The sequence below is a fragment of the Heteronotia binoei genome, chromosome 8 (genome assembly GCF_032191835.1).
Source record: "Heteronotia binoei isolate CCM8104 ecotype False Entrance Well chromosome 8, APGP_CSIRO_Hbin_v1, whole genome shotgun sequence".
NCBI lineage: Eukaryota > Metazoa > Chordata > Lepidosauria > Squamata > Gekkonidae > Heteronotia > Heteronotia binoei.
The window spans coordinates 93,105,235-93,123,235 of NC_083230.1; the positions used below are offsets into that span (position 1 = coordinate 93,105,235).

Sequence of the window (18,001 nt, forward strand, 5' to 3'; positions counted from 1 at the left end):
CAGGTAGCATTTGATATAATTGCAACATTAATAACCCACCCACTAGGCTTGCCGACCTTTTTTTACTGGCTCCTGCACTTTTGCTAGCAGTTTGATCCACAAGTACTGGAATGCTTATCTCCATACCATGAAAAGCTTCACCTGCTGCTGCTAATAGAACAGATCCTGCACTCTGTGTGTGTGTTGGCCAACCCTGCCAACCCATCACACTATATTATTTGTAACACAGCATGCACAATGTTGTCATAACCCAGGAATCAAAGGCATAGCAATTGCCCCACCACAGACAAATGACTGGACGTTTTTGAGGAAATCAGTACCAGCCTAGGTAAGACAGAAGACTGCAGTCCCCCCCCCCCCCCACACACACACCCTATGGTTTAGTAAACATCAGGAAGTCCAGCATTTGGGGCATGTGAATGATACTACAAAATGTGTTTTCAGGGTTAAAATTAGCAGGAGTTGGTTTGGTGTGACGTACTGCCCTTCCCAGGTTCAAAGCAGAGATGTATAAGCCATACATAGAATGCCACTAGCTGAAATATGACCACTATGTATTCATTCCCCATTGCAGTTTATGCTTCTTCATCTTCTAAACCATTTTACTTCCCCATTGCAAATGCACATTCTTTTTAAGGAGGAAGGAAAAAAACATGCTTCAGTGCTCCAGTTTCAAAATGCAAAGGTATGATGTTATTTGTCACCATGCCCAAAAAAGTCCTTACTCGGTAACTTTGCCAGAAGAGGGAGAGAGAGAGAAAGAGAAAAGGCAAATGTTCTCCCAGCTGTTTCCTGTCTACAGTGTCTATGTAATGTAGATAAATGTGAGGATTTTCTCTAAATCCCTCTTCTGTTTGCTAAATCTCACTGTCACTGCTAAAATCAGAGCAGATAGAGCCTGCGCAATGGAATAAAGTCCTCAATATTGAAATGTGACATTGCTCTCAACATCTCACCTCTCTCTGGATTTCTTTTCTTTTTTTTTTTCCTCCTCATTATTACTGCTAACCAATTCATTTCCAGAGTTTGCACTTAAGAAGCAATGGAAAAAATCAACAGTCTTTCAACACAATTATTTAAGTGCTGCTTTTGTGATTTCTTGAAGGTAAATCTTTCTTCCTATTTGATTTCTTTAAAAAAACATTTTATTGTGTGTGATCTGTTTCTGGCTAGAAGATTGTTCTGCACTTTTCAGGGACAGTATTATTATTATTTTTTTACTGTGCATTATTTCTAAACTGCTGAGCAGACAACTTTAAGCAGAGCTGATGAATGACTGCATGTGATTGGTCTTAGTCCATCTAAGTGACTATAAAGGTAATTCTATTGCAGGTATTTAAGAATTTACTTGCATTGGGGAAACTTTGCAAAATGCTGGCTGTCATAGCTGAAATTTCCACTTACATCACTTTCTATAGCTAAGGCTGCTGAGCAGGGAGTAAGAAGTTTTGGATTTCTCTGCAGGTGCAGATGATGACATGATAGCCATCAGATATCAGGTAGCTGGTGAAGTCCCTAAGAATATTATATGCATAGAATTCTCACTGAAGGCTACAACCTACAGCTTTTGCTGCAGATGTGTGCTGGTGCTATTTTACATTTACTTTTTTATTGCTTTCCTGTTAAAGTGAAGTTTGTTTTTCCTTCTCTAAAATAGAAACCATGTACAGCTTTTGTTGGCCATGTATATTCATGTAAGTTTTAGGGAATTGTGCAGGAAGGAAAGTGAAAAGATTTCTTTGTCCTGTTTTGTTTTGTTTTGTTTTTCCTTATGTCCTTTGCAAGGAGGGTTTTGTCAAGCAAACTTTGTGAATTTGTATAGTTTGTTAGTACTCCTAGCTACTTAAGAACATAAACTCTTTTTAGGTAGATTTGGCTCCAGTAGATGTACTGACCTCTGTTTCTCTCAGCTGGCCTTCACTCAAGTTTCCATTCTAAGAAAAATTAAGTTTTCCCCCATTTGTAGGCAGAGTTTTATGCAGTTGACACAATCTCCCAATGCAATAGGTGCCAATTTAGTGTTAAAAACTGCATTTCTTAAACTAGATTAAACAATTTTATTTCAATACAGGGAGGGTGGGAGGGAGTTGCAGCAAAACAGAGTATAAGAAAATAGGATGTTGTCCACATTTTCTTAAGCCAGTAGCTTGAAGGGTCAGCACTGCAACCCCCAAACTATGGCCATTCAAATGTAGAGTTTACCTGAGAAAGAACAAAAATAAACGCGTACTTTTAATGTAGCCCCTTCCTATATAATAAACATTCGCAACTTGTTCTAAGAAGTTCTGCTACCCTCCAGCTACTCCAATATATAGTAAAAGACAACTTCTTGGTGGCTGGTTTTTAAGATTCCATGTTCTTAGAAACAAGTTCTACTGACTTCAGTGGGTGTTATTCCCTAGTCTAAGATTGCAACTTTAGCCCTATTGTACTAAGTAAGAGTAAAGGCACCTTGAGAAAAAGATATCAAGTAACATGGGGTTTTTCCACAAAGTCATTCTTTTGGATTATGTCTTTTGCATGGATTCTGCTGAACTCCAGTTTTCTACAGATCAAAAACAATCCACTTTGCTGTGGCTTGTAACAATCAGAAAACCTCTCCATACAGAAGTACCACAGATGAATCCTTCAAATCTTTCTTTGCATTATGTTGATCATATCCATTGTTACTTGCATGCATGTTTAATACTAGCATTGTTGTATTTGACTGCACAGCAATTTACACAAGTATATCTTTAGCATGGATGGGTAACTTGTTCTTGAAGTTCCACAGAAGCCAGGCACTTGAGGAAATGCAAAAAATGTTTCCTTATTTTAGTCTATATAATATTCTGTTGCCAGAGCTGTATCATTAAAAGGCATTTATCATTACAAGGCATTTCTAGGAAACAAGACGTGTCCTTGTTTAAATGGTCACAAGTCAGCGTTCACCCCAAGCTTGCATGAATGTTTCTATGCGCGGCTGGATTTAAAGCTTGTTGAATGGGAGGAGTTGGGGGAGGGTAAGGAAGGTGTAAAAGCATCGCAATGAGCCATGTGTTGGCTTCCGTGAGTGCCACTGTTTTGGATTGCTCCACTCTGTATGCAGTAGACACTGGATCTTCTACTGAAGGAGAGATTCATGGAAACTCCAGCTGTGAAATACAGTTGGTCATTCATTACAGGGATGCTTAGTGAGTCTTGGACTGCATAGAGTTGGACTCAGAGTCCAAATGTAATCAGATGCTTCAATAAACTCCACCCACGTCCCAGGGCATGCTTTTAAAGGCCTCTGTTTCCCATTCAATTTGGACACACAATAAATTGGACACACCTTGAACTGTTGAAAAGGCCAGCATCCAAATTGTTAGATTCGTAAGTATTTTTTTTTATGAATCCCAACATCCAGCTTATATAGGAAAGAACTGTAAAGGTACAAAATAGTGTTCATTTTGTGTCAGATTCCTGAATAATTTTTAAGGGACTATTATGTGTTCTACAGACCAGGTGAAAGGTCCATTTAGCCTATTAACATGTGAAGTCTTCACAGTCTCTCCCCAAACAACTTTTACAAGTTCTTGGTCATTTTATAACTGTGGAGAGCAGTGACAAAGTTCTCCTGATTTGCACCAAAGGAGGAGGAAAAGCATGGAGACCATATCTCATCCTAAAATTGGGAGCAGGGATTTTGCTTATGATATTACTCAACTTCAGTATCTCAAATATACCGTCTTGCTTCAGCTATAAACCTCAATTAGCGGGGGGCGGGGTGTCCCAATAAATGAAGTTTATAGCTGAAACAAGGCTGGTTGTAATTGAGGAACACACTGTTAAATACAGTGTTCTCTGATACATGCAATTCAATTCCATAGAGACTATGCCATGATGGAGTATTTGACCTGCCTCCTTAGAAGGTATAGTATCTAGACAGCAGGACATGTATCTCTGCACTAAATCTCTTTGAGGTGTTATTCATATGGGATAGTGATGCTGAAGCAGAAACTGTTCAGAATATCATGCTGGGTCATTTATAAGTGGCTCTTCTGTCTTCTGCTGAAGTCATGTTCAGAGTTTTGAGCTTTTTTTTTTAAAGAATGTCAAAGTTAGCTGACCAAATATTCTTGTTATGAATGAAAAAGTGTTCATTCTCAATGGTTCCATCAGGTGTGTGTCAATTTTGTTTTGGATGTTTTATGACAATGGTAAATGAAGGCAACAATTCTTGCTTCTATACTTTGTTCTGTTGCTCGTTCTAAAGCCTTTCTTCCTGATGTGGGGTTATTCTGTAAAAGAGCTGGTATCTACTTAGGAACCCTGGAGGCACAATGGATATGGAAACATATTGTCCTGTTCACTGGAACCACCAGTGAACATGGGACCACCTTTTGCCTTGGTCAGGTTTTGCCATTTATAGCAACAGAATTTACTTTTCTCATGGGGTTAACAGTAGTTGTTCACATATATATGAAAAAGTTAACTGTTGCACTCAAGATCATTGGGCTGGAGCCTAGTCCTGCTTCCCCAGCTAGTGACCCCCATAGTGCCACTCCCTTTTGATGGTTGGACACACCATCATGGGATGGGATGGGATGTTGACCATTGGCTTTTTGTATATTTCAAAGAAAACAGTTCAACTGAGCAAGTACTGTAGGGCTCCCAACTGCAGTTGACTCCACAGAAACACAATGGCCTTTTTTGCATTTCACACAGTTGGATTGTGTTAGTAATAAATAGATTATTTCCATCTGGTTCTTGAAACAATCTGTGAAGAATGTGATTAAATTGCCACTGATGTCCAGGAAAGATCAGTACACCACGGATGATTTGTGTTGCTTCAGTAGCACGAAGCAGCTGCTATCTTTATTTAAACAGCATTTACACAAGGGTGTAGAGCTGCTTTGGTAGCTGGACCACATCCAGTCCTTTTGGCCTTGCCTTTAGTAGCTAGACCATAGTATCTGTTCATTTAGACCCTTTGGAAGTGGCAACAGTCAAAATACATGGGTTTACCTATGAGCTTCCAGGATCAATACAGGCAAGATAGGGCTTCTGTGTTTTCAATAGCTGGGCAAAGGAAAGAATTTTAGCAAGTCCAACTCCTCATGCCAATGGTTGGAAAAGCCAGGCAGAGTTTTCCTTGCTGTGCACCAACGGCTGCCCTGTATTCAGCTATCTAATCTAATAGCCTAAGCTAAATGCTGTATAATTTTTAACAATAATTTTTTAAATATCAAATCTGAGTCACATATTTGCTGCATGGAATGTGTGTTTGGGTCTCTGGTGCAGCCTGGCACATGGTAAAAAGGCATTTATATCAAAACAAGAGGGCCTGGGCTTAAGCCTACCTGGAAATCAGAACCTACCTTTGCCCTTCCAGCCAGATGAGGAGAGGGGCAAGTTGCAGTTATTTAGTAAAGATGGAAAGGTGCACTGCATATGTGCAGTTGTTACTACTTCACATTATCCAGATTTTAGTCTCTCTGAATGCAGCTTCTCTCTACCTCTTTCCTTGACAATGGCAAATAAATGGATTCATTTCCTAAGCTGTATTTTTATTCTTCAACATGTCTGGTTCATATAGTCTGTCAAAAGACTCACTCTGCATGTAATCTGAACTATTCACTTCTCTGCCTGTCTTCTACTTACAGTGAACACATGGGGGACCCACAAGGACTTGTGGGAGGCATTCCCATTGCTTCCTCTCCTACTATTTCCTCTTTCCTTTCACTGGCAGCTCTTATAGCCTCTTGCCTTTTTTTTTCTTCTTTCCTTCCTTTCCACACACTAGCCAACCAACCTTTATCTGTCCTTGCCTTCAACTTCCCCTCTCCTTGTACAAACTATGACCAAGTTGTGCAGTGGGATAAACACAAGGACTTGAAGGAGGGCTCACTTTTCCCTGAATCGCCTCCCAATATTTCTTCTTTTTCTTCTCCTGGCAGCCCACCTAGCCTCAACTTTTCCTGCTTCCTTCTCTGCTTCCCTTCCACCTTCCCTTTCACCTATCCACCAACCTACTTTCCTCCTCCATTGTCAGCTATTTATGTTAAGTGCCATCAAATTGCAGTCAACTTATGGAACCCCACTGGCAAACCACTAACAGAGGTGGTTTGCTATTGCCTGCCTCTGTTCAGCAAACCTGCACTCCTTTGGTGGTCTCCCATCCAAGTACTAATCTGGGCTTCCAAGATCTAACAAGATCAAGCTAGCCTGGGCCATGCAGGTCAGAGCATCTTCAGCTATATTTATTATTTATTGACTCCTTTATATCCTGCTTTTCTGTGCAATGGAGACCTAAAGCAGCTTATATATTTATTTATATTATTTATTTATTTATTTATATTAAGATTTATACCCCGCCCTTCTCACCTAAGTGTCTCAGGGCGGCTCTTCTCCTCTGTTTTATCCTCTCCTCTTCTCTTCTCTTCTCCTCTGTTTTATCCTCATAACAACCCTTTGAAGTATTTTATGCTGAGTGTGTGTGACTGGCCCAAATTCACACAGTGAGCTTCCACAGTAGAGATCCCAGATCCTATTCTGAAACTCAAGCCACAACACAAGTTTTCATGGGGGTAGCTGCTATTGAACAGTAGCAAGGGCCTGGGTAAGTCATGCAAGTTCCATAGTAGAAAGTCACCTGGGTGCTGCTGGCCCTGGCCTGAACGAGTGCTCCCTCAAAGGCCAAACAACCTTGAAAAGCCCACCAACCCCCCATTCTCCTGCCTTTCCCTGACAGAAACCAAGACTTGAATATGGTGGTTGTTGCCTAGCAATGGCCACGGAAGGCATGTTTCTTAAAGCCGCAGGCTCTCCTTGTGTCATGTTGGATTTTTTTTTAAAAAAAACCCTTTCTGCTTTTCTTTCTTTCAAACCTGAGGTGTTTCTCAGATTTGTAGAAAGATTTGCTTTGTCTGTCCATTGTCCCTGTCTCTGGCTATGGATTTAAGAATCCAGAGATGGGGCCACATTGAGAACTAGAGATGATGGTTATGATGATTGGTGATGATGGTGATTGATGATTGATGACAGAGGAGTAGGGTTGCCAATCCTCAGGTGGGGTTGGAGATAGAAGCTATACAAGCCTCCACAAAAACCAGCCTAACAAAATAACAAATAACCAATTTCTATGAAAAATAGACAGAATTTCTCTTTGGAATTAAGCATAAACTATGCATATAAATTAGAAGAACATCCGTTCCACCCATGCCCAAAATCCTTCCAAATGCAGTCAATACAAAACTTTTTCAAATTAGAGAGTCTAGGCAGCAACTTCAGAAAGTGAGTGTTCTTACAAGAGTCCAATGCTCCAATAAGTGAGTGTTCTTACAAGAGTCCAATGCTCCAATTTGCAGATGTTTCCAACACAGCTAGGCAAAATTGAAATATGCTAGGAGGTCATACTTGAGTTCTCGTTTCACTTCTGCTTTGACAAGCTGTGTATAAAAAATCACTTATGACAAATCTATACAAATATCAATTAATCTTGGAAATATATACATGTAAAGAAATATGGTGCTGGAGAAGAACCTTGAGACTGCAAGAAGATCAAATCAGTCAGTCCTAAGGGAAATCAACCCAGACTGTTCCCTGGAAAGTCAGATGCTGAAACTGAAGCTTAAATACTTTGGCCACCAAATGAGAAGGGAGCACTCACTGGAGAAGATCCTGATGCTGGGAAAGGCAAAAGTAGAATGGGATAGCAAAAGATGAGATGGCTGGACAGCGTTACTGACGTAACAAACACGAATTTGAGCAGACTTTGAAGGATGGTGGAAGACAGGAGGGCCTGGCGTGACTTTGTCCATGGGGTTGCAAAGAGTCAGACTCGACTGTGTGACTGAACAAAAAGAAACATACCTTCCAACAAATACTTTACAAAAGTTCAGACAAAATGCTTATGCTTCCATTTGCTTCCATACATTGTTACAATAGTGTTACCAGTGGCTCACAATCACATGACTATATATCCACAAGTGCATTTCATTACAGAGTTCCTTAAAGCAATAGCAAACAAATCCACAGTATTTACACATCATTCATAGAAGGAAACAGAGGGTCAACCCATATGAAAAACAAATTATGGAAAGCAAGATAAGTCCCAATCACTATTCAATCCCTCTGGCACCAAAGTTTGGAGTTTGAAGATCCATTTCATTTCTTGTCTTAACAGCCATTTTGACATGTCAACTTTGCCATATAATCTTAAAAGAAGTTTTTCTAAAACAAAAACTCTTAGTGTGTTAGGTTCATGCTGAAAGTTGTGAAAATGTTCAACAAGCAGGGCTTCTGTCATGTGATTTTTTCTGCTTATTAGATCAGATTTTGTGAAGCCTGAAGCTAACAAGGAAAGTACAGGGGAGGCACCATAAATGTGGGACTTGTTCCACGTGTGCCCCATAACTTGAAATCAGAGAATTTATCCAGCCTATGACTAGATTTAAAGTAGTTTTGAGGAACGCTGCCACCTGTTTAACAAAGCAATGCATTTACACCATTATATATCCTTGCCAGAAAATTTACGTGGGCAATACATGATTAGAACACGTGTTAGAACATAAATCATGGGTCAAAAATCACGAGGCTGGTTTTCACCAGCTTTTATCTCCAACTTCAATTGCCATGATTCACAGTCACAGAACCTTTATTGGCATAACAACGACAGTATCAAATCAAGGATGCAGGAAAAGGAAAGCTGGTTAATTAAACGTTCTAAACAGACTTCTTCTTCTGTAAGCACAGTAAAGGACGTTTGCCACCACATAGATGGTTTCAGCCTTATTTGAGGCTAGTAAACTCACTATCTTGTTTTCATCAGATTTCACACACACCCCAGGGATTGCAATATAGGTCCAGATAAGATGCACATAAATCACAGTAGAATCTACAGGATAAAAGTACATGGTCCATTGAAGAAGAAGAAGAAGATATTGGATTTATATCCCGCCCTCCACTCCGAAGAGTCTCAGAGCGGCTCACAATCTCCTTTACCTTCCTCCCCCACAACAGACACCCTGTGAGGTGGGCGGGGCTGACAGGGCTCTCCCAGAAGCTGCCCTTTCAAGGACAACCTCTGCCAGAGCTATGGCTGACCCAAGGCCATTCCAGCAGCTGCAAGTGGAGGAGCGGGGAAAAAAAACCCGGTTCTCCCAGATAAGAGTCCGCACACTTCACCACTACACCAAACTGGTTCTTCAGTTTCCTTCAGCCATGATTCTCTGTTTGGTTGCACAAATCCCCAGGTGGGGGCAGGTATCCCCCAGTTTGGAGACCCTCCCCCTCATTTCAGGGTCATCAGAAAGCAGGGAGGGAAACGTCTGCTGGGCACTCCATTATTCCCTATGGAGACCGATTCCCAAAGGGTATAATGGTGAACTGGTCTGTGTATATCTGGGACTGGGGGGGGGGTGTTTTTTGAGATAGAAGCACCAGATTTTTGGCATAGCATCCCATGCCTCTCCTCAAAATACCCTCCAAGTTTCAAAAAGATTGGAACAGGGGGTCCAATTCTATGAGCGCCCAAAGAAGGTGCCCCTATCCTTCATTATTTCCAAAGGAGGGAAGGCATTTAAAAAGTGTGTGGTTCCTTTAAATGTGATGGCCAGAACTCCTGTTGGAGTTCAGTTATGCCTGTCACAACCTGCTCCTGGCTCCACCCCCAAAGTCCCCAGATATTTCTTGAATTGGACTTGGCAACCCTACAGAGGAGATCTGCAATTATCAATGGGCAGGGCTTTTTTATAGCAAGAAACCCTTTGTGTATTAGGCCACACACCCATGATGTAGCCAATCCTCCTGGAGCTTACAGTAGGCCCTGTACCAAGAGCCCTCTAAGCTCTTGTATGATTGGCTAATATGCAAATGAGTTCCTGCTACAAAAAAAGCCCTGTCAATAGGTAAGGCACGAAGATCTGTTACTGTTCCTCTAATAATTCTAACTGGCAGCTTAAATTCCTTTTTTCCCTCTGTTTTGACTTGTTCATGCATGAACGCCACAGTCAACAGTATTTTCCAAACAGTAAACTATTAACAGGCCTGACCTGGATGGTCCAAGCTGGCCTGATCTTATCAGATCTCAGACACTAAACACAGTCAGCCCTGGTTAGTACTTGGAGACGACCAAAGAAGTCCAGGGTTGCTACACAGAGGCAGGCTATGGCAAACTAACTCAGAACATCTCATGTTGAAAACCCTACAAAATCACCATGTTTATTTATTTATTTATTTATTTATTTATTTATTTATTTATATTAAGATTTATACCCCGCCCTTCTCACCTAAGTGTCTCAGGGCGGCTTACAACATAATAATTAAACAACTTCAGTTTAAAACATTTAAAAATACAGTTAAACCATAAATTAGTAAAAAAACAAGATAGAATAAAACCGGCGGCCTATAGATACATTTTTTCCATCCAAGATGTTTTACATTGTCAGCTAATGTCATAGGCCTGCCGGAAGAGGACTGTCTTGCAGGCCCTGTGGAATTGCCCTAGATCCCGCAGGGCCCGCACCTCTTCCGACAGCTGGTTCCACCAATAAGGTGCCGTTATTGAATAGGCCCGATCCCTGGTGGATTTTAGACGGGCCTCCTTTGGCCCGGGGACTACCAACAGGTTTTGTGAACCTGAGCATAGTACTCTCTGGGGAACGTGTGGGGAGAGACGGTCCCTAAGGTAGGCAGGTCCTAGGCCATATAGGGCTTTAAAGGTAATAACCAACACCTTGTACCGGACTCGGAATATTACTGGCAGCCAGTGCAGACCCTGGAGCCCCGGCCGAATGTGCTCCCATCTTGGGAGCCCTAATAACAGCCGGGCAGCAGCGTTCTGCACTAACTGCAGTTTCCGGGTCCGGCACAAGGGTAGCCCCATGTAGAGGGCATTACAGTAGTCCAGCCTCGAGGTGACCGTAGCATGAATCACTGTTGCCAGGTCGTCACGTTCCAGGAAGGGGGCCAACTGCCTCGCCCGCCTAAGATGAAAGAAAGCGGACTTGGCAGTGGCTGCTATCTGAGCCTCCATCGTCAATGAAGGCTCCAACAGCACCCCCAGGCTCTTAACCCTGCCCGACGCTGTTAATGGAGCGCCGTCAAAAACTGGCAGGGGGAGTTCCCTTCCCGGGCCGCCGCGACCCAAGCAAAGGACCTCTGTCTTCGCCGGGTTCAGCTTCAGCCCACTCAGCCTAAGCCACCTAGCCACTGCCTGTAACGCCCGGTCCAGATTTTCTGGGGCGCAGGCGGGCCGGCCGTCCATAAGCAGATAGAGCTGGGTGTCATCAGCATATTGATGGCAACCCAGCCCATACCCTCGGGCCATCTGGGCAAGGGGGCGCATATAGATGTTAAATAACATCGGGGAAAGCACCGCCCCTTGAGGCACCCCACAATCAAGCGTGTGTCTCCGGGACAGTTCCTCCCCAATCGCCACCCTTTGTCCCCGACCGTCAAGGAAAGAGGAAAGCCATTGCAAGGCCAACCCCTGAATCCCTGCGTCGGCAAGGCGGCACGCCAGAAGCCGATGGTCGACCATATCGAACGCTGCCGATAGGTCCAGCAACATCAGCACCGCCGAGCCGCCTTGATCCAGATGTCGCCGAAGGTCATGTTGACTGCGACGTGATGGTTCATTCAACCACTAAACTATTAACAACCATCAAAGACTCAAATCCAGCTAACACACCTATGCAATAGCTTCCTGGTCAAGAGGCTACTAATTAATATGGCCATTTTGAATCAGCAATGAAGTCTGGAAGTCAAAGTTCCTTCCACAGGCTTAATTTCCTTTCAGCAAGCCAGCTTTTCATCACATATCATCTCCAACTTGGGCCTCTTCCCATGTTAGGTTTTTAGGCATATGCCCAAGATGTTTCAAGTGCATACCTAAAAATGTGAAAGCTTTCATATATTGTGTTTGCAAATATGTGTCATTCAGTCAGATGCTTTCATCAGGGAGCCAGCAATGATGGGTTCAGCTGTTCTTATTGTTCAAATGAAATCCATAGAAAAATCAAGCTATTTAACTGGGATGCATAGTGGAAGGAAAATAATGTTTTAAGTTATTTGTCAAATTCAGTAAAGGAACCTGAGTGCTTTCTATCAATGTAGCCTGAGTCTTGATGAGTTCTCATGAATTCTGCTCTTAAGTCCATAAATTAGGGAGGAAGAAATTAATAGTTAAAGACTGGAGTGATACAGTGTGTATATTTGATGGCATGGATTCCATGTATGTAGTTCATCACTGGATGCTATCTTGACTTGTATTATTGCTGCCATGTTTTGCCTTAACGTGAAGTTCTAAACCGAATTTGCTTCATGCAAAATTCAGTGGCAGCCTAGGATACATGGAAGCCCTGTGACAAATGTTAGTATTTTTACTTGGCACTCTGCTTTTGTAGCTCCACTTGAGATTTCTCATGTTTCTGGGGTGGTGGTGGTGCAGTTTGGCTATACATTTAGCCTTAATTAGAAATATGGTGCCAATTTCATTTACTGCCCTATCTCAGTGAAAATGACCCATCAAGCCCACAGTACAGTAGGAAGTAAAGGGGAGGTGAAACAGGCACAGCATGGGGTCTTAAGTGCCGTGCTGCCCATCCAGAGAAGGCCTTGCTTTAGGCTTCTGCAGGGAAATGCTGATGCAGTCCTTTTGCTTCTTTGGCAGGTGAAGATGCATACTGTGTCCTACGTTCATCTCTTCTACTTTGGCCTCTGTTTGCTTACGTTAACCTGTTCCTCTGCTGCTGCTGGACATGAGACGCTTTGTGGAGCTGAGCTGGTTGATGCTCTTCAGTTTGTGTGTGGAGAAAGAGGTTTTTATTTCAGTAAGTAGAACATCCATCATTATTCCTGTTATTCAAAAGTCTGAATCATTTATTCTGACATTTCAGTAGTGGATAGTCCAACCAAGTTGCAAACCTCTCCTGAGTTCTTCAAAACTGAAAGGAACTCAAGGATTTTGTGAAGCATAGAGTTTGGTCTGAGTTCAGCATTTTCTTTTCCCTCCTCCAAGCTTTAACAAGTTTTCTTTTTCAAGAATGTTGTGCCTTTTAATCATTCCTCTTTTCCTCTTGCTGTAGTTGCTGCTTTCTAAGGGCCTTCTTAATGGAGAAGCACAAGATGCTGCATCTGTTAATGCCTTAGAACTGCACTGCAAATGCTTTTAAGTGAGTTAAGAGCTGGGTGCCACACATATTGCTGTCCCACTTAGCTATAACATCTGGTCTGAGTAGTTCTGTGAATGGGCATTCATCAAAAATAGGAAGTGTAGGAGGAAGAAAATTATAATGTAAAGCAATTGCTATGAGAAGAGTTTACTGCATCTGCCCTTGCCCTGACTCAAAGAAACTCTGGTAGAAGGAGAGACCTCAGCATGGAATTCTGGAAAGCGAAGGCAGTGTTTGTAGCTTATTTTTATCCGAATTCCATTCAAAACTTAGTTACTTCTGTCAAGTCTTTTATTCCATTGAGCAAAAGGGGTTGTCCTCAATCACCAACAGATGTTAGTAGTTTTATACAATCAAGGTATGCAGGGATTGTAACTGAGAATTGTGATGTGTGATTTGTCTGGCCCATGTGAGGACAAGCTCAACAGGCTGAATGAAGGAGAAATAACATTCAGAAGAGTGGAAGAATGAGTTATAAAACTGATCACCAGTAATTCCAAGGGAACTAGTGAGAACTAAATGCCAAACACTAGAGCTCTTTTGCTCTCCTATAATAAGAACATAAGAGAAGCTATGTTGGATCAGGCCAGTGGCCCATCCAGTCCAACACTCTGTCACACAGTGGCCAAAAAAACCAGGTGCCATCAGGAGGTCTACCAGTGGGGCCAGGACACTAGAAGCCCTCCTACTTTTGCTCCCCTAGCACCAAGAATATAGAGCTTCACATGCCCCAGACAGAGTTCCATCTATACCTTGTGGCTAATAGCCACTGATGGACCTCTGTTCCATATGTTTATCCAATCACCTCTTGAAGCTGTCTGTTTGTAGCTGCCACCACCTCATGTGGCAGTGAATTCCCTTTGGGTGAAGAAGTACTTCCTTTTATCCATTCTAAACCGACTGCTCAGCAATTTCATTGAGTGCTCACAATTTCTTGTATTGTGAGTTCTTGTATGATGTTTCATAGACTGTCCTTCTGACCCAGTAGCATCTTTCTCTATGTGGATCAATTGGACATGCAGTAGGAGGCTGCTGTGGGGAAAATATTAGAATATAGGAAATTGTTCTAATATTTTGTCAAGTTGTCCAGTCCCAATTTAGAATGTGTGTAAAGACAAGCTTGGACAGAACAAGTTGGATTAATTTTTTAAAGTAATTCTCTCTTAAAACTAGTGGGAGTTGGAAAATCCCCATTCCTTTCCTTCTAGAATTCCTGCTCCCTATCCAGACAGAAAGAATGAGTATTTTTATGAACTGCAACCTTGAAACTCCTGATATTCCTCTTGCAGACCACAATTAACCATGATTCTAATATTGGTTTTGTTAAAACCACTGGGAATTCTCCCATCATTTCCAACAGACTTGAGATCTTAATCCACAGATCCAGGGGACTGTAATGCTGGTATTTGCATTTTCCTACATGTGCAGATGGAAGAAAAGAATGACCGTGGCCACTGTGGATCAAGATCTCAGTTCTATTGGAATCAGTAGACATCTAAAGTAACAAGAAGAGACTTGTATTTATATATAATATGCAGCTCTCTTTTCCTTGCTGAATCACACTTGAAACATTCAGAAACGAAGCACCACTTGCAACATTCAGAAATGAAGCACTGCTTCAATGAGGCAGTCAGGAAGGTAGAAAGCTTTCCTTAGGAACTGCTCATTTACCATTACCATTGCTGTCCTTACAATGTGTACAGATACAGGAGAGTGCTGAATACATTCCAAAGGACATGGAGTCAGATCACCCAAAGTAATGATTAGGTCTAACAGACCTGGTCACCACCCTATGCAAACTAAGTGTGCACCCTAGGATATGCCCCAGAATCCTCCTCACTGCCATAGCATTCATTGGCAGATGAGTTTTTATAAAGGCTTCCTCAAGTATAAAACAAAAGCTTGAAAATCATTGCATTAGAGACCAGAATGTATTCACATCACTGGAGGTGGTGGTGGTGGGAGTCCTCTCTGGCTAAGCTATAGATGTTTTTACAGTCAGGGGGATGAGGTCACAGTGCAATCATCCTTTTTTCAAATGATGTTCAAGTGGAAAATTTCATGTAACAGGGAGCTCTTTCATGTTTTGGCAATGATTTCTTCTCTCTTTTTTGGCAATTCCATCCTGAGCTGAGGTCTTTTTTCTCTTCAAACAGCAGTCAGTGTGACAAGTGGATGAAAACATTAGATTCTGTTCTTTGATATAGAGTTAAATCCATTTGATGCTCCCACTATGTAAGGATGGCTGTCAACTATATTGAGAGATGATTACTGGCTCCAAGTTATTATTTTATTGTATTTTATCCCATAATTCCTGCAAGGAACACATACAGTATAAATGGCTTTGTTGAAAAATGAAAATCTACATAAATACATAGTTCTTGTCGGCACTGATCTAGTTATTGCATGTCAAAATGTAACAACCCTTATGTACTCTCTTTAAATGTGTATATTAACAGTGAAAACATTATTTTATATATTTATAATAACACCAACAATTGCTGTCTACTTAACTCTGTTATTACTTGGCAACATATATGGAATCCTACAAGCCTTTCTTCACACTGGGGAGCTATTATGTCACGAGTCTTGCATCCATCTATCTTTGTAGCTGGTTTAACTGACAATGTAAGCACTTCTCCACAAATACCATTTTCCCCATTTTTTCTTGTTTAGTTTTAAACCATGCTTTGTTGGAACATGAACTAGTTGCTTTAGGTGTACTAGGTGTACTTAGTGCTGATCATATTAGTAAAAACTACCAAGATTAAATCTCTTCCTCAAATCAAGAAAGCATTTCGTTATACAATGGATGTGCTTCAAATTTAGTTTTATGCTTATAAAATGTCATGGTTTTCTTAAAGAAATACTGGGAATTTCTTGTTTCATAAGAGAGCTAGGAATTCTAGTAGAGGGCCATATTATGCCTAACAGAATTCAGTTCACAGGATTCCCTGGGCAGAAGGAATGTCTATTAAGCAAATTTAAGTTTTCACTATTTGATGCATATACTGAAGCTGCCTTCAGTTGCAACCATGACATTCAAGCTTTTGACTGATTCTTAAGCACCGGCAATTTTGAGGAAATGTAGTACTCATGATAAGTTATGGAGTGGCAATCTGGAAGACTGAAGTCTTCTGTTTATTCACAGAGCAAGTACAGAATGGGCAGTGCCAATGCAAGCTTCCCCACACCACCAATGGACCTCAATTCTGACCTGGAGGGGCCATCTCTAGGGGTGAGAGGGGCAGGTCATTCCACATGCTGATTCCATCCTTGAAACTCTGCATCGAGAATGCCAACAAGTGTACTAATTAATAGTGGTTATTGTGTTGGTAGTTTTTGCTATATGAACACATGCCCATTGGCCACTAGACTGAATACTGTACTTAGAAATGTACTGACTTGTGAATGCCAGATATAAAACTAACATACCATGTAAGGTCAGGTCTCCTAGTTATTTCTTAGATGGAAGATCTCCAAGGAAAACAAGCTGCTGCAGAAAATGCTTATTCGGTTGACCTTACTTTGCCATCTGAGTCAGTTCATGCTCAGGGTTAGAGAGAGGCCATCATTTGGCTGACAAAGAGACATCCTAGCCACTGAAAAAAACAATACAGAACTGTAGTTTTCAAGAATACAAGTAAGGTTACCTTTAAACACACTCTACCCTCCCAAATGCATTTATTTATATGTGGGGATGCCAGAGATATGTCTCTTTTCCCCTATCATAGAAATTCAGTTCATAAATGCCATAACATTTATAATCTTAAATTTTAGTCTGTCCTAGTAAAATTCCTTGTTGGGAGTGGCTCAGGATTTCATGGTTTCCCTGACAACCATAGGCCTGTCTCGAGTAACAACAAGCATCAGGGCTTTTTTTGAGCAGGAACGCAGTTCCAGCGGGCCTGGCATCAGGAGATGTGTCCTAATATGCAAATTAGATTCTGGGCTTTTCAGCTGAGTCGCTACCAATATGTGGATGACATTCAGCTCGATCTCACACTACCAGCACATCACAGGGAAGCTGTGGAAACCCTGAACAGGAGCCTGGAAGCAGTTCTGGGATTGATGAGGGCAAACAAACTGAAATTTAATCCTAAAAAAAAGCCCTGTGTGAAATAATGGTGATGTCAGGGATGTGGCCTAATATGCAAATGAGCTCCTGCTGGGCTTTTTCTCAAAAAAAAAAAAGCCCTGACAAGCAATACATTGCAAATAACACTTTTCATCAGGTGTTCTACTCTGGGCAGCAGAAAGGATTGAACAGAATCCCATTGTCACGGACAAATCATTACTTACTGTGGTTTAGACTTCCAGGAATACCAAGAATTCAGGGGGTATGGAATTTATTAAGAAGATCTGCCGCCATAGCCTGATGGACCCAACTGGTTTCCAGACGGCATTAGGGGATTTTCTTGCTGATATGGTTGGTGTTCCTGTCAATGCTCTGGTTGACCTTTACTCCTGCCTTGAACCTGTGCTGAACCTTTCTACTCCTAAAGAAATTTACTCTGGACCCAGGAGACTAGAATAACTATGATCAGTGTCATAGGTATCATTCTTGAGCAAGGTGCTTGAACAAGTGATGGCTGGGAAGCTTCAGAGATTCTTGAATGAAGCACATTGTTTGGATCTATTCCAATCTAGTTTCATGCATGGTCATGGATGACTGGGACTAGGAGATGGACAAGGGGAGTGTGACCTTGTTAATTCTCCAGGACATCAGTGCCTTTTGATACCATAAAACATGGTATCTTTCTCGACTTTGTTGCATGGCTGGAACTGAGAGACACTGTTGTGTAGTGGTTTTGATCATACCTCAAATGTAGGTTTCAGAGTGTAGGGCTGGGGGACTGATG

General features: G+C 41.7%; 1 protein-coding gene across 6 annotated transcripts in view; it reads left to right on the forward strand.

The window, feature by feature from the left end:
- Positions 1-208: 208 nt before the first annotated feature.
- Positions 209-18,001, forward strand: part of IGF1 (insulin like growth factor 1) — a 122,790-nt gene continuing 104,997 nt past the window's right edge. Inside the window, exons 1-2 of one of the 6 annotated variants that reach the window (XM_060245608.1) lie at positions 209-328; positions 12,638-12,797. In XM_060245608.1, coding sequence (XP_060101591.1) covers positions 12,644-12,797 — 154 coding nt within the window. In that variant the 5' untranslated portion in view covers positions 209-328; positions 12,638-12,643. Of the gene's footprint in view, positions 329-784; positions 1,106-1,338; positions 1,500-1,555; positions 1,695-12,637; positions 12,798-18,001 lie in introns of those variants that run through there. The other 5 variants (XM_060245603.1, XM_060245604.1, XM_060245606.1 and 2 more) reach the window with 5 other exon arrangements.